At 39.8% G+C, this 27,979-nt stretch overlaps 1 protein-coding gene across 1 annotated transcript; it reads left to right on the top strand.

Moving 5' to 3' along the window:
* Positions 1-18,574: 18,574 nt before the first annotated feature.
* hand2 (heart and neural crest derivatives expressed 2) lies at positions 18,575-27,314 on the top strand. The gene is made up of 2 exons (XM_056409893.1): positions 18,575-19,738; positions 25,864-27,314. The coding sequence occupies exons 1-2, from the start codon at positions 19,121-19,123 to the stop codon at positions 25,990-25,992; spliced, it is 747 nt and encodes a 248-aa protein (XP_056265868.1). The 5' UTR covers positions 18,575-19,120; the 3' UTR covers positions 25,993-27,314.
* The last annotated feature ends 665 nt before the right edge of the window (positions 27,315-27,979 follow it).

The raw sequence follows: 27,979 nt of genomic DNA, 5'->3' as shown, positions 1-27,979 counted from the left end.
TGACACACACTCACCACTTAACATTCTGCTCCACATTACCCCCCCCTCCACGCACACTGCCCTGCTTGCCCCCGGCCCCGACGGGGGGCGGGGACAGCGCGGGGCCCGTGGGCGGCGATGGAGGGGCTGCTTGCCCCGGCTGCTACCGGGCGCCTGGCCCCAACTTCAGCCCTACCTGGATCCCCTCCCTCCCAACCCCTGGATCCCCTCCCTCCCCGTATGTTGTTCTCCTTATGTGCAATGGTGTTTGTTATGTGCCTGCTCCTTTTGTGTGTCCCTTTCTTTGTACTCCCTGTGGTCTTTCCCCTCCTCTATGCTTTTCTTTTCTTTTCTCTTTCTTTTCCCTCATTCTATGCATCTTTCTTTCCCTCATTCTCCCTTTTCTTTTCCTACTTGTAGCATTCTTGCACTGTCATTTTTGTCTTGATTCTGCTTCTTTTTTTCCTTTCCTGTTTTGTTTTTTTTAATTATGTTTTTCTTGATTCTGAAACCTGTTTCTTCTCTGATTTCTGATTCTGATTCTGATTCCTGATTCTCTGAAAGCGTGCACAAAGAGCATCCACAACAATGTCCCACCTTCCAGCCACTTCAGGCAACCTCCACCCACCGCTGCCAGGACCACCAAGAGCTTTTTAACAACCTGGGCCCCTCCAGGCACCCGGGCCACCCCCCCAAGTCTGCAGGCACTGCCTCTGTGCCTCATTAGGTCGGTTCAGTTTGTCCGGGTCCTTTCTTTCCCTTCCTCCGTCCCTGTGCCGGGTCCCCTCCCCCCCCCAGACAGCCCGTAGAGCCTGCTGCCAGAATCTCCCCTTGCTTCCCTTCCTGAGCCTTCCGGATCTCTTCCTTCTCCTCCATCCTCGACTCCTCCTCATCTCCTCCATTTTGCTTCTTTGCTTCCCAGAGCTCGCTTCGCCCACACGCAGCAGCTGCCCCCCCTGCTGCAGCGGTAGGCCTCCAGCCAGGCTTCAGCGGCTTCTGCCTCTTGGACGGCTTCCACCACCACCCCGCCACCACCACCCCGGTGTTGGGTTGCCGCGCACAGCACCGGACACTCCTTCCCCCCCACCCGGGGCGCCTCCACACGCTTCCACAGGAACATGGTCCACTCCCCACCTCTCCTCGGGATCCCACAAGTTGGGATGTGAGTGTGGGGTCCGGAGGTGGGGGAGTTGGTCTCTCCCGGACAGATCCCCCAGACCCCACCGCCCAGTTCACCCAGGGCTTGCCAGGCACTTGCTCTCTCTCTCCGCCATCTGATCCAAGCCACTCATCCAGGTGGTGACCCACTCAGTTCCAGTTGACTCAGTGTCACCTCATACGACATGAGATCAGAGATCAGATCAGATGAGACGAAAGATGCGAGATCATCTCTCCCCGCCTAAGGTGGTACCAAGTACACTGAACCACCCTACCTTATTCGAACATGGGTGTTATTATGTTCAGCAAGCAGTGAGCAGAGCACAGCAACAACAGAAACACCAGAGTTTCAGTCGGGTTCTCCTGCCTCCCCCCCCCCCCGCCAGGTTTCTCTGTCATTGCCCACGTGAGCTGCCCAGGAGAACTACTATGGAGTCGGCACGGCAGGCGCTGTGCCTCCCCCTCCCACACCGACCAAGAAGGCGGATCGGAGCTGAACTGGGTTTTGGTGCATACAAACCACAAACAGTCCTCCCCCCAACAACCGGCAGGGAGGGGGCCCTCTCGTTCTTCTCTCCGGCACAACAACACGGCAGCGCTCAGCCGGGGGGTGAGTATATCACCCCCGCCCGGCGCCTCCTCACCTGAGCAACTCCAGAAGAAAGAGAGTCCCTCTCTTCCAGGGAGCTCTCAGAGCCAACACAACGTGGAGGTGAGCCCAATCAGATCCTGGTTGGTACTGCTCACCCGCACCACCACCCCCTCCTTCCTCGCTAGGGTGGTGACGCTCCACGCTAGAGCTAGTCTATGCTATCCGGTCGGCTCGCCCAGGCCCCCCCCCAGCCTGCCGCCGGTCTACCGGCATAGCACCCCGATGATTGTCCCTGCGGGTGGTGGGTCCACATGATTTCATGTACAATGTTAAAGTGTCACCTAAGAGGAATTGGGAAGGCTCTTAACAATAATATTTCTTATAGATTATAGTTCATTGATCTGCAAACCACTATTATGATAGTTAATTGAAACAACAATGGTTGGCCACAGATGCCTGTTAAGTCTTCAACTGAGATCATCATCAAAACTCATATCTTAGATTTCAGAGTTTAACACACAATCTGTCAGATTTAACAGTGGACAAGTACATTTACACATAACTTTAAATTGAAACAATATTAACTGCTGTAACATTTAAATAAGTATTAGGACAGATTATAAACAGTGATAATCAGAGGTGAAGTTTTTTGTCGGTTAAACTTTTTCTTGATATTTCAAACTGATGAAAACAACAGTTTTTCTGTTTCTTTCTACTTTTCTTTTTAGTTTTACTTAAACCTAATTTTTTGGGTTGGTTATTTCTTAAACATGTCTAGGCCCATGATATTATCAGCCCTGTCGCTGTCATTGTGCAGCAGATCTGCAGTATATGTGCTGTTATTCCACATATCCACCGATGTCTCCTCATGATGGTTTTAAAGTCAAGGCGAAAGATAGAAAATGTGACCACCTTTGTCATTGTTTGGACTAACTTGTTATCAGTCGAATGTATGTTTTCTGAAACGTGTTTTAGTCCAATTTTCACTGCAGTAATACCATGCATGTTCTCCTCGAAGGTGGGAATAGTTATTTACTTTTTAACAAAGATAACCTAAACATATATGTAAACAATTCACAATAATAAATATCTTCAGTTTTATTTTTGCTAATATCTGATTTGATTGTGTAAATGCTTAGTTGTACCTGTTAATTTACATTAGTCCTTATAGAACCAACATACTCCTGAATACACATGGTCCAACTACAATTAATGATATTGAGCTGGTCTAGGTCTACATTAGGCAAGAGCTGATCTTGTTCAAAATCAGCCTTGTCTCTGCCTTGTACCAACAAAGCCTGGTACTGACCTTAAAATTCAGTTCAGTTCAATAAACAATTCCGCTTCTGAACCCTCTTGCTCTGTCTCTCTGTTTCTCATGTCTCTCTCTCTCTCTCACTCTCTCGCTCTCTCTAACAACCTCTCTTAACAGAGGGATGAGATTTCCATTTTTTTAAAACTTTGTTTATGGGAACCGGCCCTCCGCCAGAATCTCTAACAATCACTCACTCACCTACCCACACATACATACACATATGCTTCTCTATCTGTGGCACTGCCTTAAAAATGGCTTCCTGCAGTTTTTTGGGAATGTAAACAGAAGGACAAGGGAGAAAGGGAGACAGTCAGAGTAAGAAATAGAGAGACGAATAGTTCATTCAATCTTTAATCAGTAAAAATATAAAACAGCAATGCTTCCATGTACCATCAACATACTCTGATTCTAAAAAAAAGCTGTAAAATTATCCAATAATACTTGTTTATGAAAATGGATCCATTCATACAATGTTTGTGTATATGCATAAAGTGTGCGCAAATAAGTATTTAAATGTTATGGCAAGCTTAAAGTGCATTGTGTTTTACACTATCCAGGGGCTGGTTTTTTAAAATGTTTCTGATTTACAAATTTGGATCAAATCTCTTTTTCTTCTATCCAGGATCACATAATCCATTTTATTTTTATGATGGTTTTTCAAAGCAATGTGGAATTGGATTAGCCTTCTCCGGGTTCAAACTGTTCAGGATTACCAAATCTGGATTACGTGTGGTCTAGATGGGATCACAATGTAGCTATGTAAAGAACAACAGGTAGAATAGTGTGGGGTCACTCCAATATGCTTTTTTTGAACAGAAAATAGGACTGAACGGAACAGCAAACAAACTATATAAACATCCCCCTCCATTGTCCATTTCTTGGAAACAGGCAGTCCGCTCATCTGAGACATACAACAAATAAATAAATACATACTTTACTCACAAATATATTATGGATGTATCCGGCATTCTGTCAGATTGAGGGCCCGACTGGACGACCAATAAGAGACGCAATTGTTAGACACTATTTTTGATAAGTTCATGACTGATGATTGTGTCAGTGTGATTAATGGTTAATGAACAGTTTGGGGGAATAATTTATGGGGCCGAAATATTTATAATTTATAATTTACTGTATTGAAATGTTGCTAGCCTACAAAGCCTACCTACTTTATGGACTTCCTGTTGAACAATTCAAGTGAAATTGATGAATACATATAAATACTGTAAAATGCATGATATAAATGTTGTATTATTTAACTAACCAATTTTGGTTACCTAGTTTTATTACTGATATCCACCATGAATCCACCCTCCTGCTGGGATCAGTTTAATCCTGATTTTTTTGTAATCAAAAAGATCCCAATCCTACCAAACTTTTTTGAAAAACCCAAATTCAAGATTTGATCCGGATCAAGAACAAGATTGGATAACGTGATCCAATCCAATTTCTGAATTCTTTTTCCCTTTTCAAAAATCCATTTTCAAGATTTGATCCAATCCAATAGCCATAATCCGATCAGATTTCTTTTGAAAAACCAGCCCCAGGAGTTGAAGGGTTTTGGAAAAATATAAGCAGAATTTGATTAAATCATAGAAGTGGAAGTCCCTTTAGATCCATTGATTTTTGTGTTGGGGTTTATTTCCGGAAGATTTAGGGGACACCGATCTGAGGTATATTCTGTAAATACTTTTAATAATTTCCAGGAAAATGATAACTGTGAACTGGAAGGATGCAAAACCACCAACCGTAACTCAGTGGCGAAAGACATTAAAACAGGTTTATACAATGGAAAAAATACTGCTAATCTACAAATCACAATAGATACCTTTACATGAAGGTAAACTTGTGTTAAAGTGTATCTAGATGCTTTAATAACTGAGAGATGAGTCCTTTATCTGATGCAATTAGGAGGTAATTTGTAATTTTTACCAGTGCTCTCTCTCTGGTGTTTTCTAAATCCTGACTGAAACTCCTCAAATAAACTATTATGATGTAGAAAGTCACACAACTGATTTGCGACTAGTTTCTCAAGGATCTTAGAGAGGAAGGGGAGGTTAGAGATCGGTCTGTAGTTAGCCAACACCTTTGGATCCAGAGGTGGGCTTCTTCAGGAGAAGTTTACAGCTACTTTGAAGGAATGTGGTACATGGCCTCTTAGCAAAGACAACTTGATAATATCCAACAGAGAGGTGTCATAAGGAATACCATTGCTAAAGCAATATGTAAATCCTGCTTTGCTATGAATGTCAAGCGTCTACTATCGGTGTCCTACAATTTCTGTATCTACTTAACTCGGTTTCCACTTATGTATTTAATTTTGTTTTACTTTATTTATTTATTTCATTTTATTAATTTAATGAATATATTATTTAATTGTACTTAATTTAGTTATTCAGTCGCCCCCATTGCTCCCCTGTGGAGTGTATGTGTAAAAGTATATGCATTTGGATATGCTGTGCGGGTAAGGGGAAGTTGATGGCTATGTATATGTAAATGCATATTTATATGTATTTCTTGGTGTAGATGTGCATGTGTGTAAAGGATACTCACTACTAGAAAACAAATTGACACTTATATTACTGCTACTTTGATTATTAACTTTTTTATTTTGTATTATTTAAATGTCAAGAACTGTGTTGGAAATCAAAGAAAGATTACATTTTAGACCTTTAAAGATCTCTAATGAGAACTAAATTGTAGTTTCATACATCAACAGGCAGTGAGGAGTCCTGACTTGAACTGAAGCCTGTGGAGAACCATTGGTTGTGGGGATTGGCAACTTCTCTTGGCCCACAACTTACAAGTCCCAAACACCGGCACCAATATATTGTCCATAAGAAATTAGCTACAAGATAAGTATTGGCCAACACTCAACATACGTAGTTATACTATGATTAAAATAAGTTGATATTCAGACACAAAAACAGCCCCTGCATAAAAGAATGCAAAGAGCTGTGTCATTGGGAATGTGTTACTTCAGGTAGCAGTGAAACAATGATATATGATCCAGGAAATCTAGTTACAGATCCATGTGTTCAAAGCCTTCACAGATGCCAGCACAGTAGTTTTAGATATTAGGAGGAAGTATTTGCTCTGGGAAGTAAGCATAGAAGAAATCATTGTATCTTTCATCGCAATAGTTGCAAGGTAGACCAAGGTGTAAAGCCATAAAGAAACATGGAGTTCAAATTACAGCCATTAATGTATTTGATTTGTTAGGCAGCGCCTTAACGAAAGACATTGCATGGTGTGCTCTGACAGAAGTTAAGCAACATTCCACACCTTTACTGGATGACCCTGAGTTTTTTTTCTGCGTTGGCACCTCTGCTGCGCCAATGAGTGGTCCCTCTCAAATACATGAGGGGCCTACATTTTTGCCGTGTGCTGTTGAACGAGGCTTTACTCTGTTCACAAGTGTTTCTGGCTCTCTCTTTGGAAAATCTGCTGTGAAACATAAACATGTTGAAGTGTTTTAGATAGAGCTTTAGGTTAAACACCAGCACATTCTCCATGAAATGAGAAACATCAAATAACCAAAGTTTATTTAATTCTCTGTTAGAATATAGACAATTTATGAAAATGATTAGTATTGTTGTGGGGCAGATCAAGAGTAATATTCACTGCATTTCCCTTCACTTACCTAATTAGTTGTCAGTAAACATCTCAACCACTGTAGATTGCTAAAATGGTTTAAATTATTATATCGTAGTCAGCACTGATTGGATGGCGGAAGTGCCTTATTTTAAGATAACTGCATGGCTGACAGTAGACATCAAAATAATAAACACATGCATATGAATAATGGGAAGCCAGAGATTGAGAAAAATGTTTAAATAACTTCATACAAAGAATCCCAAAGTTGACTTGGTGCTACCATATTTTGTATCGGAAAGCAATACTGTAGCAAGAAATTTGCCATGGTATAAAATATACACTCTAAAATGTTGCAGTCTGTGTTGATATCGACAAAGTGGTTTATAACACAACTACTGTATTGCAAATTATTTAACCACCAAACTGTGTCTTAAGTTAAAATACAAAACTTTCTTAGACTGTATATGTTCATCCTATTCATACAGTTTTTTATTTCACTTCATAAATATCCTGATAATTATTTTTATATAAAATCAGGGATGTTATGTATAAATGTAATAAGAAATTTCCATTTTGTTAAAAGTTTCATTTATTACATTTCTGGCGACTTGGCAGCAGAAAATGCAGAAGACAGAACATCTGACATATTATCAACTTGTTCAGTTGTTACGGTAACAACTTGCCTAAGCAGACACAGAGCAATGACAGCATCCATTTTGACTAATGTTTAGCTAGAAGTAAGTAGATCTAAGATTTAGGCCTTTTTTGGGCTTTACCAAAAAACAGAGGAATGAGCTGAAGACACTGAAAAGATGTGTAGAACAGAGGAGAAATGTATGAGTGATTAATAATTATCTGTGGGTTTGTCATTATAAGCGACACCTTTCATAAAGTCAAAATATTTGAGTACATTTTCCAGCTTTTGGTTGATCTTCTAATTCCAATTTTCTTCTAATTCCAATGTTCCTTGTAAGCCAAGCATTCTTTTGAATGTTGTGCTTTCACATGTGCCTTTATGGACAACTTAAAGTGTGCATAAGAACAGGTGAATGGAAATGTGCTATCTGATCTTCTTTCATATTAAAGTGGAAACTATGTAAGAGTTTTGCCATCGGGACAGATGATCACGGAGGATGTTAGGAGCTCACTGTCAAATACTTGGTGTGTAATTTTCCTGTCCTGCTGCCAAATACCCACTAAAGCCTGGTCATCAATTTTACCTTGTAAAACAGATAGAAAGACAGCTCAGAAATGAGATTCACAGTGAGCTGGCTTTCAGTGCAAACTACGTGACTACAGGATGTTTTATTCAGGTTTGTGAGTTGTGAGGATTTTGTGTTAGAAACCTTATTGATGTCATGTGCACAAAGCAAACAGAGGACATAGACTCAGAAATTGTATTTGTGTGTGTCCCCATCTTTGGCAGAGAATCTTAATTCAGTGTCATATTGTAGTTTTAACTCACACAGGCTCCTCCTGCTCCTGGGCTTTATGGTTTGAGCCCAATGAATGCATGCCCTACTTCTACATCGAACCAAGCACACTGATCCTGACCGGCTTAAGGTGAGTCTCTGGTTCTGAGTCTCTGGTGAGAGAATGGATCCCACATAGAGCCACGGCCCAACTCTGCATAGGTAACAAAGATAACTGGTAGACTCCCTGCACACCACATCACCAGGGCAGTCAGTGGGCTGTTTGCTGAAGAGAAAACTATAGTTAAGTATGCTGCCATATACATTACATGTCATTTTGCTGTTTAAGTGGATGAAGGCGCACTCATGAATGGCAGACAGTAATACCCATTCTTGGCTTATAGAACTAGGGTTAACATTTTGGGACCCTAGTTCTATAAGGCCATGCGGAGCCCTCTACTAATGGGGCCCTGCTGCTTCTACGCCACTCGCTGAAGAGTGTGTATGTCAAACAATGATATGTGCTGCCTCATATTGTGTGTTGATTTATAGTTTATATTGTAAATAAACAACACTTGCTTCTGTCTATTTCACACAAAAAAGCAAACCATGATAAACTAGATGGAGATGGGTTAGACTTTTGAGGGGATATATTGCAAATGGCATAGGTTTCTGGATATCATGTGAGATTTTCTTGAATACAGGTGTATTTCCTTGAGTGTATCAATGCATTAACCAGGGACATGAAGCATTGTAGTTTAAAGGACGGAGATTAGGACTTGTGAAAGTGTCCATATATTCAAACTTATATAATACACAGACATATTTATATACCCTGCATATAAGTCAAATGATGTAAAGCTTCGTAATGATCAAATTAGCTCAAATCCATTCTGGTGCCCACAGTACATGACTGATATGTTGTTTTTAGGTAAGTATAGGAAATTACAGTGTGTGTGTGTGTGTGTGTGTGTGTGTGTAATACTTTGTTTGGTCTACTTCTTAATGAGCACCTAATTACCTACGCACACACAGCTGATGTGATTCATTAATCATGGTGTTTTTGAGGTTTTTTTTAATGACCGCTGTTTTCTGGTGATCTCAAAGTTTCTGTCTGACTGTTATTGTAGTGAAACCCCAATAGAATTTGACGATAGTAATAATAACAAATGAAATAACTTGCAATCATCTTCAGCTTATGATTTAAACATCCAAGCCATTAAGTAATGCATTATCAAATGTTTGAATACCATCAGGGTATCCTTGAACAAGGCTTTCAACCCATAACTCAAGCAGTAACTCGGCTCCCTGAGCTGTAATGTAATGTCATCTCTTCAATTCCCTCCAGTGTCACAGACGCAGACCATGATGCCTCATTATAAAGTAGGCTATTTTGAAACAGTGCTACCTACAGCTTGTTTGCTCTTGGCAGCTCATTATGGAAGGCCTTGAGTGGCCCCTCTTCAGCTGAATAGCCGAGTGAGCTAGAAACCCAATCAAATATATACTATAAAATGTCCACTGTAAATAATCCTCATCCATAATATCCTCTGCACTCATATTTTGTGATGATTTTGTGGTGATTTTGTGAGCTGAAGAATACTCAGCTTCTTCCATGCCGTATGTCACTGTCATGGGTCTGGTATCCACAAGTACAACAGCATTTGCAGCTGCGCCCCACAGACACAGAACACATCAGTAACAACTGCAGGTGTTTCTCACACTTTATACCTTACTTTTACAGGTAGGGTTGAATATGAGATTCAAACCTGTGGGTTAAGGTAAAGTTGAATATGGATGCATGTTCCCTTTCATATTATTGTATTATAAACATATGTGCATGTATGTGAACAAATATGCTCTCCTTGCACATATTTGCATAATTATCTGGTCACACTTATGTGAGGGCCGGTTTTTCAAAAGTTTTAATCTGGATCAATCTGGATCAGGATTACCAAATCTGGATTACCTGTGGTCTAAATGGGATCACGATGGAGCTACTGTATGTAAAGAACAACAGGTAGAATAGTGTGGGGTCACTCCAAAATGCTTTATTTGAACAGAAAATAGGACTGAATGGAACAGCAAACAAACTACAAAATATAAACATCCCCCTCCATTGCCCATTTCTTGGAAACAGGCAGTCCGCTCATCTGAGACATACAACAAATAAATAAATACATACTTTACTCACAAATATATTATGGATATATCCGGCATTCTGTCAGAATGAGGGCCCGACTGGACGACCAATAAGAGACGCAATTGTTAGACACTATTTTTGATAAGTTCATGACTGATGATTGTGTCAATGTGATTAATGTTTAATGAACAGTTTGGGGGAATAATTTATGGGGCCGAAATATTTATAATTTATAATTTGCTATAGTGAAAGGTTGCTAGCCTGCATAGCCTACCTACTTTATGTACTTCCTGTTGAACAATTCAGGTGAAATTGATGAATAAATATGAATACTATAAAAAGCATTATATAAATGTTGTATTATTTAACTAACCAATTTTAGTTACCTAGTTTTATTACTGATATCCACCATGAATCCACCCTCCTGCTGGGATCAATTTAATCCAGATTTTTGGGATAAGAAAGATCCCAATCCTACCAAAAAGTTTTGAAATACCCAAACTCAAGGTTTGATCCGGATCAAGAACAAGATTGGATAACGTGATCCAATCCAATTTCTGAATCCTTTTTTCCTTTTGAAAAACCCATTTTCAAGATTTGATCCAATCCGATAGCCGTAATCCGATCAGATTTCTTTTGAAAAACCGGCCCCAGATGATTATCAATTCCTCCAGACGACAAGTCGATCCCCACTCTCCCCATAATTGCATGTTGAAGTGTCCTTGAGCAAGATACTGAACCCCCTGTTGCTCCCCGGTCACTTCACTGCAGCCCACCGCTGCTTAATAACTAAGGATGGGTCAAATGCAGAGAAACATTTCTTTATTTTTTTCCCAACAGGGACATTTCCCTTAAAGGAATCCTCTGAAACAGAGACAGACGTGTCATATGAGCAGTGGCAGCTTTTCTTAAAAGAGTTTGGGGATTGAGGTGGAGAGTCCAACACATTCCCAGGCTACGCAGCTGTTTTGACATACTTTTGGTTTAGAGCTCAGGTTCTTTCTCGTCCTCTCATCTGATTGTGGGTTTGGTGGCAAATTGGCATTTCCAGAAACAGCATGTTCCTTTAACCCTCACCCGAACAACTGGGATCCCCGCAGACCCCAGAGATACTTGTAGTCATCTCGTAGCTTTATTCTATCGTTCAATTTGTATTCATGATTTCTTCAATAAATATCAATAAATATCCTGTGTCTTCATATCCTTCTTTTTTGTTTCTGTTTTTTTGTGCTTCTTAAATAATGACTTTGAATCCCAATGTATTTAGTCTTCTGCTACATTATGAACCATTCTTACCTCTCATTGTGGTCTGAGACGGGTCTGCTTCCGGTTCCCACAGTCAAAACTAAACATGGACAAGCAGCGTTCAGTTTTATTCATATTTCATATATTTGTATTTTAAAGATTCATACCATCCCTGAGGAAATGTAATGTTTCTCGGGCGTAGCGTTGGTTTCTGTCAGGAGAGGAACAACATAGATAAGAATGCAGGAAAAGAAAGCGATATGGGGGCGGGAGACAGAGAAAGAGTTGCATGAAGACAGAACACAAATACTGTCTCTGAACTGATATGGTTTAGATTTATTATTAAAAAAGTGATTACCAGGCTACAGTTTGGTTGCCAAAACAGATATGGCATGCTATTTTAGTCACCTTATATTCTGTGTTATTAAGATACTATGCAGTTATACATCAGCTTTATTATGAAAATGTGAAATAAAAGAATAAAAACATGATATTACATTACAGTTACCAAACCAAATTAGTTGAAGCTTGAGTTTTATCTGACACCCAAAAGAAATACATATGAATGATGTTTTTATGTTGAGCTTACTTATTGTATGATATGTTGTATATATATATGTACATACAGGACTGTCTCAGAAAATTAGAATATTGTGATGAAGTTCTTTATTTTCTGTAATGCAATTTAAAAAACAAAAATGTCATGCATTCTGGATTCATTACAAATCAACTGAAATATTGCAAGCCTTTTATTCTTTTAATATTGCTGATTATGGCTTACAGCTTAAGAAAACTCAAATATCCTATCTCTAAATATTAGAATATCATGAAAAAGTATACTAGTAGGGTATTAAACAAATCACTTGAATTGTCTAATTAACTCGAAACACCTGCAAGGGTTTCCTGAGCCTTGACAAACACTCAGCTGTTATAAATCTTTTTTTTACTTGGTCTGAGGAAATATTAAAATTTTATGAGATAGGATTTTAGAGTTTTCTTAAGCTGTAAGCCATAATCAGCAATATTAAAAGAATAAAAGGCTTGCAATATTTCAGTTGATTTGTAATGAATCCAGAATGCATGACATTTTTGTTTTTTTAATTGCATTACAGAAAATAAAGAACTTTATCACAATATTCTAATTTTCTGAGACAGTCCTGTATATTATATACTGTATATCTTTCTTTTTTTCCCTTCCCATTCCAAAGTCTGTATAATCTTAAGAATTAAAAGGTCATTGCTGTTTGAACGAGTGTACTTGCATTATTATATTATAATTGTATCAGTGTCATAAAATGACAATAATACAGTTTTTCGCAATTATTTGTGCACCAATATAAAACAGGCTTAGTCACCATTGAAACAAAACTATATTTCCCTTTAAAAAAAAACAGATACTAATTTAGCCTACATTATGTACAATGTGTAGTAACAATGATTAATATCAGTTCTGAAAATAAACAAGACTGGAACTTTTGCTTCAGGTGTTGGGCTCATCTCCAACACCTGTCTGCAATCCTGGTCATCAACCATCCTGTGAAATACCCTGGCTTCCTTCAACTCGTCACCAGATTATTTCATCAGCTCAGTGGTCGTGTGACTCCCCTCTTCATCCTTTTAACGACGAAAGAGTATTTCGTGATTTATCCCATATTGACATTCTACTAACCGTTCCCTGTGTCTAGGATTCGCGTGCCTTCACTTCAGCCCAGCCACCCCTGCATAGCCACCACGCCAGAAAGAAAAGGAAGTCGTTTTAAGGATTTGTTTTGTTTGTTTGTTGTTTTTGTTGTTTACTTTGCATTGGCCCTGCTCGACACAGCTGTACATGAGATGCATGATGCAACGATGGCACTTAAACATCATTAGAAAAATACAAGGTTGAATATTAGAATTGATACTTAAACCAAATATTTATCAGATTTTGCAGACTCTGTTAATTTCCACATTTCTCATGGTGTGCTCCATTGAGTTTGTTTCCAATGCAGTGGATGATTACATCAGGCAGGCAGCAATAATGGCGTTTCACTCTGAAAAGAAACTTCCGCTACTCTGGAATGTATACCTGCACGTCATCACACAGCCCCACTCTTTCTTTCGTTCTCTCTCTCCCTTTCCCTCTCTCTCTTTCTTTCTCTCTCTCTCTTTCTCTCTCCTTCACACACACATGCCCTGCTACTATGTCAGGTTTATTTATACAGAGGAGGAATGGCTGAGATCAGAGGACAAGGCACATGGTGTGTGTGTGTGTGGTGTGTGTGTGTGTGTGTGCGTATGTGTGTCTGTGCGTGTGTGTGTGTGTGTGTGTGTGTGTGTGTGTGTGTACTGGCCTGCTCTGTGTAATCCATCTATGTGAATGGGAGCTGTTGCAGTAATTTAGATCAGTTTGTGTCTCCTGATAATGATACATAATTAGACTGTAGGTCAGTCGGTCAGGCTCCTGATCTCTCCCCTTCTCTCTCGCTCTTTCCCTCTCTCTCTCTCTCACACACACACACACACAGAATGCAACCCCCCATTCAACACTTAAACAAATATAAATCATATGCCTTCCTCACAGAGAATTCCTCCACACATTCCAACCCCCATTCTCTCTTTAGGTCTGTCTCCCACAATATAACCAGCACCAAAACATTTATTATCTATAACAATCATTTAAAACCAATAAGTAAACTTAAGGGTTGTTTACCGTCATGCAGCATTTCTGAGACGCAAAGCAAGGCAGATATTATTGATGTGAGTCGATGCAGTTAAAGAATGCTGGATGATTCACTGAAAGATTCACTTTTGAACTACTTCACACTTATAGCTAACCTTTCTAACCCACCTTCAAAATATCAGTTACAATATATATATATATAAGCATTGTTTACTTAAAATGAATCTAATGCATCATTCAGGCAACCTATTGTATTGCTGCCAGGTTTACGACTGACATCTATTTGTAACACCCATACACCAAATGCAAGCTTCCTTCTATACGTGTTTTGCATTTTGCTGTCAGGACAGACTACAGCACAAATATTCCAGTAGCCTGTTTTCTATCGGCTTTTCTGGCTACTTTAGGAGGTGGTTTAGTTATAACCTTTCAACGTCTGCGGTCAATTAAAAAGCAATTGTTCGACAGTTTCAGTTGTGATGTTTAGAGCTAAAAAGCTAATTGTTGACAAACTAAAGTATGATGTGTTCAGTGCCAAACCATGTAATGTGAGGCATTATTAATGTTGCATTCTAGAACATTCAGTGTTATACACAGTTGATTCGACAATATTTATATAACTAAAGCCTTATGGATGAATAGCATTAAGTACATTTAAAGAAATTCCATTGAACTTTTAATAATCCTCACCATCAACCTGGCATTTTGATTATATTTCAAACTATTTGTACAACTTTTGGCTTTGCACAGTGGGTATTTCCAGTATTTCTTCTGAGGTCTAAGAACTACAGTATTGGCTTTGATGCAAACCAAACTCATGTCTATGTAAAGCTCCGGTGAACAATATTTGTATGACTTCATCCAATGTGAAAGTCGTCAATCGACCGTAAAGTTAATCCCACAAAGAATTCTCCACCAGCTCTCTGCTCCGCTGTTCCCCTCAGCTCAATGGAGCATTTCAGTATCTTTTAGCTAATTGTTTTGCTTTTAGGGATCGGTTGGTCTTTCATCCACTCACACTGACATCAACTTCATTTCCAGCCCCAGCAGGCAGCTATTATCAGCTAAAGTAAAACATGCTATTGTGTCAGACAGACATACATCTAACTAGTTGAGTGGCTGAGGAGATGGATAATTTCATCAGTTAGTGGAGACCAAAGTTGAGCTAAAAATATTGAAAATATTGGACTTACATTTGACAGGTGGATATTTACATGACTTCAAATGTAGGATAATGTTCTCTGAATCTGCTTGATGTGTAAGTAAGCAATGGTTTTCTCTTGGAAGGTGTTAATATGCCAATGGTGTGATCACAGCTATGTCCCCAAAAAGAAATCAGCTTGAAGTATGCTATATGCTATTGACGTTTTTACAGTAAATTGATCCATATGTCTCTTATTATTGATGTGCTTTGCCAACAATTTTGTTCATAACTGAAGTCAAATGGTCCACAATGGTGAAGTTTGAATGTTGTGGCCGGTCATTGAGCTCCACAGAGTTGTCAATGTCTTTTCCACACCCCCATTGTTTTGTGTAAACTAGCTATGCAAAATATGTTGCCAATTTATCCTCGCTGCCATCTGGCTACGGCCTAGTTTTTTGCATTCAGTGTGTCCTGCCTGGGACCAGAAACCATCTGCACTCCAGTATCAAATCAACACATCACCCAAGCCCGAACTGTCCAAAACTATAACCAAATAATAGTGTTTTTCTGAACGTCGTTCAAACTAAATATAAAGAAAAACATAGCTTTCTTCTGGCAAGTTCTAATTTAGAAGCATCCTTGCTTCAAATTCAAAAAGATAACAGCAAACATAAAAATTAATTACTTGTTCTTCAGGTTGAAAATTACAAAATAGTGGTGCTGAAAATTTAATTGAAAAAGTTATAAGGCTCAAATATGCATGCAAGCAAAGTCACACTTGACACCGTTGATTGAGCTTTCAAGGTCTTCAAAGATCCTTGAATGGTCTTCAGTGGCCCACAAAGAGGCCCAGCAAACCCGTAACCATACTTATATTATTATTCAGATTAATTTCTGAATAATAATCATTTAATATAATTTAATAATCATATATAATCATTATAAAAATGTACACATTTGTTGAGATTACTGTTTGTAATATGGTATATCTAGAAACGTGTATTCTTGAAAGTACTATTAATAATACTAGTAGTAATATCAATATTAATATGTTCCCCATGAGATATTTGTTTTCAGAAGACATTAAACGCTTTTGGAAGCCTACATCATGGATTAAAATTGTTCGACAACTAAAGCTTATTAAAAGGAGCAACAACTGTATGTATTTATTTGGATTTATCTTCCACATCATGACAAGTTACAGCCACATTTCTGGGGTTTTTTCAAGGTTGCCGTTTGATATCTAACCCCTCTCTCTCTCTCTCTCTCTCTCTCTCTCTCTCTCTCTCTCTCTCTCTCTCTCTCTCTCTCTCTCTCTCTCTCTCTCTCTCTCTCTCTCTCTCTCTCTCTCTCTCTCTCTCTCTCTCTCTCTCTCTCTCTCTCTCTCTCTCTCTCTAAGGATCTATGGTAGAAATAGACCTGCAAACATTTGAGCCTAAATGTCATATTCATTCGGATTCGAGTAAATATGCATTGGACACGCTTCATGTTCAATACGTTTGAATCACATGCTCATGATAGGAACATATATCTGCTAAGAAAATTAAAATAATAGGTCTAAAGAATTACCATGGACGTTTATATAGCAGCGTGTAGCTAAACTAAAAGAAACAACGTCGGCTATTTCAAGGTTTCAGCTCCGGAGACACAGTGGACTTTTCTTCTTGCAAACCGAGGCAAGCGGTCAGTGGGTCGGACACAGTGTCAGCTCGGAAGCTATTTTACCGGGTGTTTATTTACATGAGCTCGAGTAACCACTGTTCTATTACACTGAAAGCTAAACTGCAACTAACCGTTAAAACTATGGTGTCAACCTATCAATTGTTGACGCAAAACACAACGGTCTTAATAATAATAATAATTATTAATAATATAATAATAATAATAATAATACTATTAACTACATTTAATAAATTAATCAAGTATCCTCCAATAAACTAAACCCTGGTATTCTTGACTATTGTATGCATTCAAACCTTTTCCAGCTAATTTGGTCTGATATAGTTGCTTTGGAAAGTAAAAGCGGCAATACACTATTCGGGGCCTACCGAGGTCCATTTAAATTCACAGTAGCTGTTGTAAAAATATATTGTGAATTCGTGTTTCTTTTAAGGAAATTAGGCTCTGAAATTATTTTGTGCAATTGAGCACTGGAAAGAACATCGTTCTTAAATGTTATAATGTGCAAATAGGCACCATGACGAAAGGAGTTCATATACAATCACACATGCTAAGATCGAATACATAATTGGAATTTAAAGTTTTCACACCAATGAAGGTAGCCATTTTCCCCATTTGTGTATTATGTCAGCATCCTTCGGTCGCAGTATTTCCAATCATATCGGTCTTGCAGTGTGTGTGTGTGTGTGTGTGTGTGTGTGTGTGTGTGTGTGTGTGTGTGTGTGTGTGTGTGTGTGTGTGTGTGTGTGTGTGTGTTTGTATGCCTGTGTGTACGCGCGTGTGTCAGAGAGAGGGAGCAAGAGAGAGAGAGAGAGAGAGACTTCTTTTACAACAGAATACATTTATTGATATGAGTCCAGAAAAAGGACATTGTGGCCTTCGCAATGGGACTATTGAACATCATGTCCCTGGGAATAGGCCGATGTGGTTCATTTATTCGGTCTGCTAGCACCAGCTAGTTCAAACTGAGTACATAAACGAATACTTAAAAGAAATAAAATATAATTATATATGAGATAAGAGCACACACACACATATATAAACAAATGCTAGAAACGACAAAATGACGTAATCTCACTGTATGCTTCTAATTCTCTAATTGTTGTTGTGCATATATATATATGGTAAGTACGATAACGTAATTGTCGTGACTTATTGGAGTACACAAACAATATAACAGCATACAATATTAGAACAAAAGAATCTTAACAACTCATATTGAGTTGTTATCTATTGTGTTAAAAGACCTGCCAATCAATTTCAGACCATATATGTCCCTTGTTAATGTTTTAATTACAAATAAGACCATCAACAGGATTAGATTATTATTTTTTTATTAAAAAAGGGAAGTCGTTTTATTATTATTTTTTGTTTTTGTTGTTTAGTCCCCCCACAAACACCCATGCTCCCCCTCACACAAACACACGTGCGCGCGCGCGCGTGTGTGTGTTAAGAGTCCGCAGGTCTACTTAGCAGGCCCATTGACATTAAAGAGAAGTAAACAGACCGTGCAGACGGGGCCAGAGGAGGGGTAGGGGGTTTGCTATTGGTTGACAGATGCTATGAAGTTCAGACTCTCCCTCTCTCAGACAAGCTGGCTTTACCATAGCTCAGTGTCTAGCCAGTAGTGACCCAGTGCCTGCCCAGACTGGTCCTGCCCTGCCAAACGGCTCTGAGGCTGACAGCTGCTAACTGACTCACGGAGAAGGATGACACGAAGTCTGCTACAGAGGAAGCAAGGAAGAATAGGCTCCACACTGTGAGTAAGATTCAAAAAGAAGAGGAGGAATAAAGGCTGCATGACTGTAGAGGGAGAGGAACAATGTCTTAGAGGAGGAGCAGTTGTTTGGACAGAACTGAGCGGCCTAAGAGGCCACTGCAGACAACACCAGCCCGGGTCGAGCCAACTCTTGCACGGAATACCGACCTTCACGGTCGCACCACGCAAATTGTCTTTGGTGTCGGATGCCGTTTGGCAGATTATACCAGATGCAAACATCTGCTCTGCACGGCCGTTAAGCGACGAGGGCGAGTTTCTTGCTGCAGCATCCGAGAAGGACCTGCCGGTGTGCGTGCGGGTCTGAGTGCCTGCAGAAGGAAGAAAGAGAGAGAGAGAGAGAGAGAGAGAGAGAGCGTGTGCGCGTGCGTGCATTTGTGTGTGTCCACGCGCGTGTGAGTGCGTGTTTGTGTGTCGCTATGAGTCTAGTTTCGGGCTTCCCTCACCACCCAGTCATGCACCACCACGACAGCCACCACTACTCCTTGCATGCGACGGCGGCAAGTCGGTGTCACGAGGATACCGGGGCCCCTCCGTACTTCACAAGCTGGTTGATAAGCCACGCGGATATGTCTCCCACTGAATATAGCCTCGCACCCGGCTACAGCCCAGAGTATCATGGAAACAGTGGCGGCGGGTCCACCGCCGGCCTGGACCCCCACCATCACCATCACCACCATTACGGACCCGGCGGCTTGGTTCCGGGAGCCGGCGCAATCTCGGTGAACGGAGCCACGGTCGGTATGCACCCCCACCACACGCAACCTCGGCCCGTGAAGCGGAGACCCACAGCCAACCGTAAGGAGAGGCGGCGGACCCAGAGCATCAACTCGGCCTTTGCAGAACTGAGGGAGTGTATCCCCAACGTCCCGGCCGACACCAAGCTGTCCAAGATCAAGACGCTGCGGCTGGCGACAAGCTACATCGCCTACCTGATGGACATCCTGGACAAGGACGGACAGCACGGAGACACGCATGCGTTTAAGGCCGAGCTGAAGAAAACAGAGGCCCGGGAGGAGCGGAGGAAGAGAGAGGCGGTAAGAGCACATACACCGTACAGCCTACTGGGGAGCCCGATTGCCACCCTTTGTATTTTTAAGAACAGAAGACTATCCTAAATCACTTCATATACAGGCTACCGTTAGCTAAAGCTGAGAAACTCTTCATATTTTCTGGGTTAAACTTGACAATAAAGGAAAGCAGGCAACGGGTCTCGACATAAAGCTTAGTTCAAAATCACTTCATTGTTAATGGGGATAGGCAATAGGTCTGCCTTGGATCTACAATGAAAGGCCTTCACGCTACATAATATATTGGGTAGTAGACTCATTTTACAGGCCTGTAATGTCAAATGAAAAAAAGGAGAAGCAACAGCTGAGACAGTTGAGAGTGCACGTGTGATGGAGAGATAAACTACCGCCGAGCTTCATTAGTGGATTGTAAACTAAACACACTCGTAACTTTGACAATTGCAGTCACCTTTTTTATTTTTAGAAATGAGCAAAAAGAAAAAGAATGTGGACATGAGTCATGAACTTAATTGATATATAGGGTAAATAAGATACGTTGTTGGTATTGTTAAATTGAATGAGTCCTATTTCAGATGTCTTATGTTTAACTCGAAGATTAACGAGACAAGGAACAGTGGACCATCCTGTGAAAACATTCTCTTTATCCGTTCTTCTGCTGCTCATAAAGGTCCGACAGGGACACAGTATAGGCAGACAGCAAAACTGAACCAACACTCCTTATGTGCATTGCCTTTCACGCTATATCGATATATAAGAGAATACAAAATACATTAAAAATAGACAAGTTGGTGTAACAGCTGACACAACAATAACGGCATTAATTATTGGATTTATTAAGTGTTGAACTTCGCTATTTAGATTATATGATAATATACATTTTGACATGTTGTATGGACACATATGTATTCCAATAAAAACTCATTCATGTCCTCGGCATGCACAAATAGTTTAAGCATATAAATGACAAGCTTATTGAAATATCATGTTGCTTTGTGAACTATACAGGCTGGATGTCAACTGAATATATGTAGGACAGTAAAGGTCGAGGGTCATCATTTATTTATTGTTGTTGTTATTGTTGTTGTTGTTGAAAGAAGAACGATAGGCTGCTGCTGAAAATCCTTCCAGGTCTTTGTCACACAGTTTTAACTTCGCTTTAATTGTTTTTTGTTTGTTTGTTTTTATGATGATCCCTGGGTTATATGTCTGCGTCACGAAAAATATAAACGACGAATATTTCGCGGATCTTTTTATTTATTAAGGATGTAGAGTAGACGGACAGTCTGATTTTACAGGGGTGCAAAAGCAGCAATACGATCAGATTAAATATGCTGACAACGCGGAAATGTAAAGGAAGAACCGTTGTTGTTGTTGTGGTTTTATTATTCTGTGTTTATTTTATAATAATTAGCATCAGTCATCGATGCATAGTTAGAGATCGTACCGTGCAAAGACTTAGACCACCAAAACCAGCTTAATGTAACAATACTTGATGTGTCGTCAACTTTAACTGAGAGTGTTGGCCAAAGCGATGAACAGCACAAAAAGGCAACAAGTAAACAGCAATGCAGGCTTTTGCGGGAGCACAGAATGGAGGGTAATTTCACAGCCCAATTTATTTGAGGGAGGAATTTGAAAAGCTAATGAAGTATTTGGGTGTATGCTAAGGAGAGAGTAAACAGTCACATGTAAGTGTGTTTACCCATTTTTATAATTGACACTTGACTCATTAACCATTGATTCCTTAAGAGATTTGAGTAATAAAATAAGTATGCCCATAATGGTAGGCCAAATGATTAAGTATATAAGAGTGAAGCCAGACAATTGGTATATCTTCAAACAGATTGGAGCCAGGAGGGGCCAGGTTCAGCCATGTCGACCCAGCACCATTATTCCCAGCAACACGTTTGGATGCTTTGGTCTTACAGCCTGCTATATGATCCACATCATATCGGTCCCAGCTCTGCGCGGCCCATATGGCTCCCGCTTGACAAGGTCTCACCGTTGCTCAGGATTTATAGTTTGGCACATCCAAGACATTTAAACCTATTTCGAACACAGTAAGGAGGAAGTTTCAAATTGCTATATTATTTATATTTGAGTTACATATCCTCTTTATGATCAATGGCTAAAGGTAATAATTTACCTTTCTACCTTTATTCACGACATGCAAGAACTAAGCATGTCATTGATGTGATACGCTGCTGCCTGTTGTTTTGACACACATAAATGGTTCTGAGCTTTAATCTAGCAGGGAAACTATAGAGCAGATCTATAAAAATAGAAGCGAACAAAAATAATTATTTCCTGTCTTTTGTATAACGTGCTGCATATAGGAAGTGTGGCGGAATAATTGAAGCCAGAAAGCAATTTTTTCCCACATTTCAAACTGCAGTCGCTAATAGAAGGACGTAGTCCTGTTAATAACTCTGCGATGAAACAACATGTTCTGGATTCAAATGCGAACTCTCCTGCTACAACTGAGAAACTACAGATACAAATATATCAGAATTCCTTAAGTTTGTAAAACATCAGCAACTTAGTGAGTTTTGTCCTTAGTGGCTAAAGTATAAGCACTCGGTGTTGCTTATGCTCCTCCGTCTGCTCTTACATTAATGATAAAGTGGTTATCCCATAAGTGAATTTAAAGTGCATTTATGAGAGGGACCTCTGAGCTTGCAAATACGCAGTCATTTCCGGGACTCTTACATTGAGCGGTGTCTTTAAAAGATAATTATATATATATATATATATATATAGTAATTATATATCTTCTTCATCAACGCTGTTTTGTATCACTATGGTGTTGTTCAATGTGGATGTTGTGCTAACGACAAATTATTATTTTCACAATTTAATTACATTTAAATAATTTCATCACAGTGCAGCTGCAAACTGATCGCATATTTAGATTTCATTTAGACCCATCATCTAAAATCATTTATGACATGCAACATTGTAAAATTATCAGATGTTACCTACTGAATTATGGCACAACTTTTGCATTTTGTAGTAATTTTTGGGAACATACTTTGTATTGCTCCCTCATATGTCCTGCTTGGTGGTGTTTAATTGATAAAGAGTAAATGATTTAGAGAGCTGCAATTTGACGTTCTGCTCTCGGCAGCCTAACTGAAGACAGTGATGTGTATCACTTTCAGTGATATGTAGCCTGCAGACTAACAGAGCCATGGACTTGGTTTTGACAAGTGACTGGGACTAGAAACGGGTGTCACGTGTCTGTGTGGGCTTACAAGGACCTTCAAAAAATCCTTCAATTAAGCGTGTGTAAATAATAGAAGACTGGCAAAACCCCCGATGGGCTAATATAAACATCACACATAAAAGATCTATGGCTGTTAACTTGTTGAATGCAGTTTAATCTTAAGTGAACCTTTATTTATAGACTAAAAGAGCATTGTTTACAATTATTTTTCATAATAAATGTTATCGAAATGTGTAGTTAAAACTAGTTGTGACTTATTAAGATGGATATTTTAGGATGTTTTAGGTTTTGATCAAATGATTAAATGACAGGAACAAATGATGTGTTCTTATACCATGGATGGCATTATAACATAGTGCTATAGTAAAACCATGTCCTTAGTCACAGATCCAGATAGTCTTTGTATCCATGTTGTGTTGTGTTGTTGTTGCTATTGTCCCTTTTTTTTTAACTGTTTTAAAATGTCATATAACCTTTATATGTTTGTTCCGAAAAAAGTACAGCAAGCGCTCTTATACGGTCGATGACGCAGCTGCGGTCTGGAGAGGATGATATAAAAGAACATATAGTCGGGATGAACTAGTTTGGACGTCTCGTGCCTGTTGGCAGTATTACAGACATGTTCTGCTGGTAACACTCGCATGTATTGGACCTCTTGGCTTTATTCACGCACCTGGATCGAAAAAGTATCTTTCTCAATCTGTTTGGTTTTGGCCCGATACTTTACTTGCAGTTTGCCGCAAACCGTCTTATCTTTTATTATAGGCACATTTCTGAAAGAGCCCCAAGATTGAACTGCAAGCTTCCTTTGATTCCACTCGCATATTATCTGTAATTTGGTAATATCTTATTGCGAATTGCAGGTCCACTAAAAAGTAGAAATTGCAACATATTGACAAATTATAAATATATATACATATAATAGTGACAAAACAGTCAAATCCGTTACGCAACAAAATAAGAGCAAATAGTAATAGCAAGAAAATTATACTTTCTAAAACCCGAAGCAGGAAAGCATTTAAACGTGTCCAGAATGAAAGTAAACGCACCACAGAGCAACACATGATTGATGCGTTTACGTGTAGGCGGGAGACTATCGCAGCGGATCTATCCTGTCCGAGCAAGGTTCCCACTCTCCGAGATTATCGTGTTTGATAGCGTGTTATACTTCACTCTGCAAAATGAAAGAGGCCTATTCATAAAACACTACTCCATTCGGCTTCAGTTTAAATGTCGGCCTCTGGCTTGTGTGGATGGTGGATTATAGTGTGTACCGCTTCCCTGTTGCTGTGAGCTATTCCCTGAAAGCAAGGCGACATGAAGTTGTCACATCTTTATGAAAGTCGGTGCGGGTGAAAGTCCCGGGACATCCTTTCGTTCAGCGTGAATTACGGGTGACTGCATCCAGCATTGTTGGGATATAGCAGGTTGGTGTCACTATATGCAGGGGCGGTTTTTCCTACAGGCGGTAGGCCATTCAGAGGGGGGCGCAAAAAAATGAGCCCAGCAAAAAAAAGTTTTTGGGGGAATAATATGTGCCACAAGTGACCCAGACCATCTAAGATTGTTGTTTGCCAGCCATCAACAGAACAGAAAACAAAAAAAACATTATTTGCAGGCGATGAGGGAGTGAATGTGCGCCGTTGATCAGGGGGCGTGGCCGGAGCGGAGTTCAGCACAGCCATGACATCTTCTCAGGGATTTTGTTCTTTATTTAATGTTTGTTCATTGTTGCGATCGTTGTTCTGTTTATTTGAAAGAAATTCAGTCTTGCAGGGCAAAATAGCGTTTGAAAGTTGCAATTCCGTTTTCGTGCAAAATCGTTTTTAATTTTTATTTTTTTTGGAGGGGGGGGGGGTGGGGGCGCCACGAGTTAAACTCGCCTAGAGCGCCAAATGTGCTAGGGCCGCCCCTGACTATATGTCATCAAACGCAACACTTGGTGAAGGCACAAAGTTACGTGATGTTTCTCCATGCTGCACATTATATCTTGAAAATAACTCGCCATACTATAAATCCATTTACAAATATGAATAAATATACTATTTTATCTTCTCCTCGGTATATATACTGAAGTTACTGTCTCATCGTTTCCAGCTTTGTTCTTAATCCAAACATCAATGCACTTCAATCAGGGAGATTCATAATTATAATAACACTTATTCATTATTATACTTATAATGCGTATGCGTGTACTCCCTGTGAGAATGTAACTATCGTGCTTGTTTGTGCGTTATTTGTGAAAAAGAAACAACTTCGTTTAAAACAGCTTACATCGTGAACAACAATATATATCATTACTATTATGCATATATTATAGTAAGACATTTTTGATAACGCTACACTTCTGATGGAAGCCGCACGTCTTAATGATTATTATTAAGTCAATTATTATTAAGTCAATTAACTGTAAGAGCTATAGTTGAACCTGCTCTTTACAATATTAAATCCGTCAATTTATGTCACACGGTTGACAGGAATCAAACTATTATGAAAATAACTGTACGGAATTAAAAAGTGTTGAATTAAATCAAGAACTGCGCGGTGCTTGTAAAAACAGCATATTCTTCCCAAAAAACTTCAGTATTTTAATCTTTTAAAAGATTCACCCACCGGTCTATGTCAACTGTAAATTTCTGGCGCATCAGCCAAATTGGAGTTGTCCCAAATACAATAGTATTGGACTCCAACACGGACACATTATGGTGTTATGAGGTGTGACATGAAAACCACTATGTTTGTGTTCTAAAAAAGCGGTACATTTAGAGAACCTAATTTCAAAGTAAAAATTCTGAAAGTGCAACAATTTTTAACAGACAACGACTAACTGTAGTTTATATAAAGCATATGATTACAAAAATTATCAATACGCATCATTTACAATTAAAATACCATGTGTTTGCAGATGGAGATCCCGAAGACAACATCATTATCATCGTCCACATCGTCATCCTCCTCGTCAACGAGCGATAAGAAGAGTAAAGGTCGGACAGGTTGGCCTCAACATGTCTGGGCTCTGGAACTCAAACAGTAGCGCCCCTTCCCTCCTGCAGCCGACCCCTCCTCCAGCTCTGTCCTGGAGTAGAGTGATGAACAATAATGACGCGTCTGCTGAATGGTGGCAGTCATCGGGATCTCTCTGGACCTCGGGCCTGCACACTTCCCATCGGTGGACGCGGTATTGCTTGTAGCCTGTAGGTCCGTTCATTCAGCTCTGGCTTCTCACATAACATAACGACACATTAAGACACATTTATACAAAAACAAAAATTGCCTATTGATTCAGTAAATTGACATTCTAGATAGAAATGATTATCATTCATCGCCATCAATCATCATCTCCCCATAATTCAACAGGCTATCTAAAGCCAGTGCAACTTTTTAAATCATTTTTTGTTTTTGTAATGTTGAGAACATCTATAATCTTGGACGAGCAGTATTGGGTTGATGGGAATGACGAAGTTAAAATGATACATCATGTGAGCGCGTGCATTAATATAGGATCCACTATACACTGGTCTTTGATAAATCACCCCTCTCGAATGTATGGATGGGATGTCAACCGAATCAAAGAACCTCTTGGGTTATGTTCTAACGGATGTGCGGCCTATCCGTCTCCACGAAGCAAAGTAGCCCCGGACCAGCGCTAGATTGTGAAAGGCATGCGCGGAGCCTGTGTTCCTGTTGAGGGGGGAAAGGCGGAATCATTCCTCTCACCCACACCACCTCACACACACACGCGCGTCCGGGGTGTTGACGTGCTCTCTGCTTTATTTAACGGAATATATTTATGTGCAATGCGGCCGTCAAAACGACCCAACAGGTCTATCGATGTCTAACAGCGAACATTTACTGACCTTTGGATATAATGATAAGGTGTATGAAGTGCTCTCTGTCTCTCTCTCTCTCTCTCGCTATCGCTCTCGCTATCGCTCTCGCTCTCTCTCGCTTGCTCCTTCTCCCCCCCCCCCCCTCGCTTGCTCCTTCTCTGTCTCGCTCTCTGTCTCTCTCTCTCTTTCTGTCTCCTATATAACTTTCCCTATCTCTGTCTCTCTCTCTGCCTATCTCTTTTGCTCCTTCCCCCCCCCCCCCTCTCTCTCTCTCTCTGTCTCTAGCTCTCTCTCTCTCTCGCTCTGTCTGTCTGTCTCTCTCTCTCTCTGTCTTTCTCTCTCTTGCTCGGTTGCTCTCTATTCTGTCTTTACAATTTATGGTTGTAAATGTAATTAGGTCACAATGATGACGAAGTGTCCATGTTGTGGTGTTAAAATGTGAGTCTAGATAATGCTCTATTTGGGCTGTAATCAGTGTCATGAATGTAATAAACCATCTGGTTACATGGTAACTGATTCAAACTGGGCTGATGTCTTACTTTCAGTTGGCCAAAGATAATTATTCTATGCAAATCCATTCAGAATTACAATTAAGGCCTTGAACACGCTAAGCTTATTTAAAATATAATCTTTTATTTGAAAAAGGGGTTATTCATAATGGAATTACTACAACTTTACATAGCAAAGGAATGGCACTGTGTGAAGAAGCCTCCTTGTAGCATACACAAGTAAAATGCCTAAAAGCTGCTTCAAGGTGGGATGCACTATACCAACCGGGTAAAAAACCAAGAACAATGTTTTTGTAAGCTAAGGATACAGACAATGAGATGTGAGGCATCAGCAGGCAAAATGGGGAAACTTTAATACTGACACTCACATGCATTTAATATTACAAGTGCTTCAAGCTCTTTGTCTGAATGAGTTGTAGGCTGACTACACTTCTGTAAGTTACAAAAATACTTGATGTTAACTTGATTCACTCGATTAAAACCACGTTTTGTTGATGCAAATGCAGGTCTTAATTGGACGAAAGTCTTGTTTGTTGAACAATATAAATGTTGAGTAATCCTTTGTCATGCTGAAATCTAACGTGTTTAGCTAACTACAGACATTTTGTTAGTGTTTCAGCCATTGGTTGCATATTGTGGCACTGATCGTTTTCCCCTCAAATATAGGCATATTGGTCAGAGT

Source organism: Pseudoliparis swirei, chromosome 24 (genome assembly GCF_029220125.1).
Source record: "Pseudoliparis swirei isolate HS2019 ecotype Mariana Trench chromosome 24, NWPU_hadal_v1, whole genome shotgun sequence".
NCBI lineage: Eukaryota > Metazoa > Chordata > Actinopteri > Perciformes > Liparidae > Pseudoliparis > Pseudoliparis swirei.
This window is presented reverse-complemented; position numbering and strand designations above follow the sequence as displayed.

Excerpts from the sequence above, each read along its gene's own strand:
- hand2 (XM_056409893.1), top strand. The coding sequence starts at position 19,121 with ATGAGTCTAGTTTCGGGCTTCCCTCACCACCCAGTCATGCACCACCAC. Across the intron at positions 19,739-25,863 it reads AGCGGAGGAAGAGAGAGGCG|ATGGAGATCCCGAAGACAAC; the intron begins GTAAGAGCACAT and ends ATGTGTTTGCAG.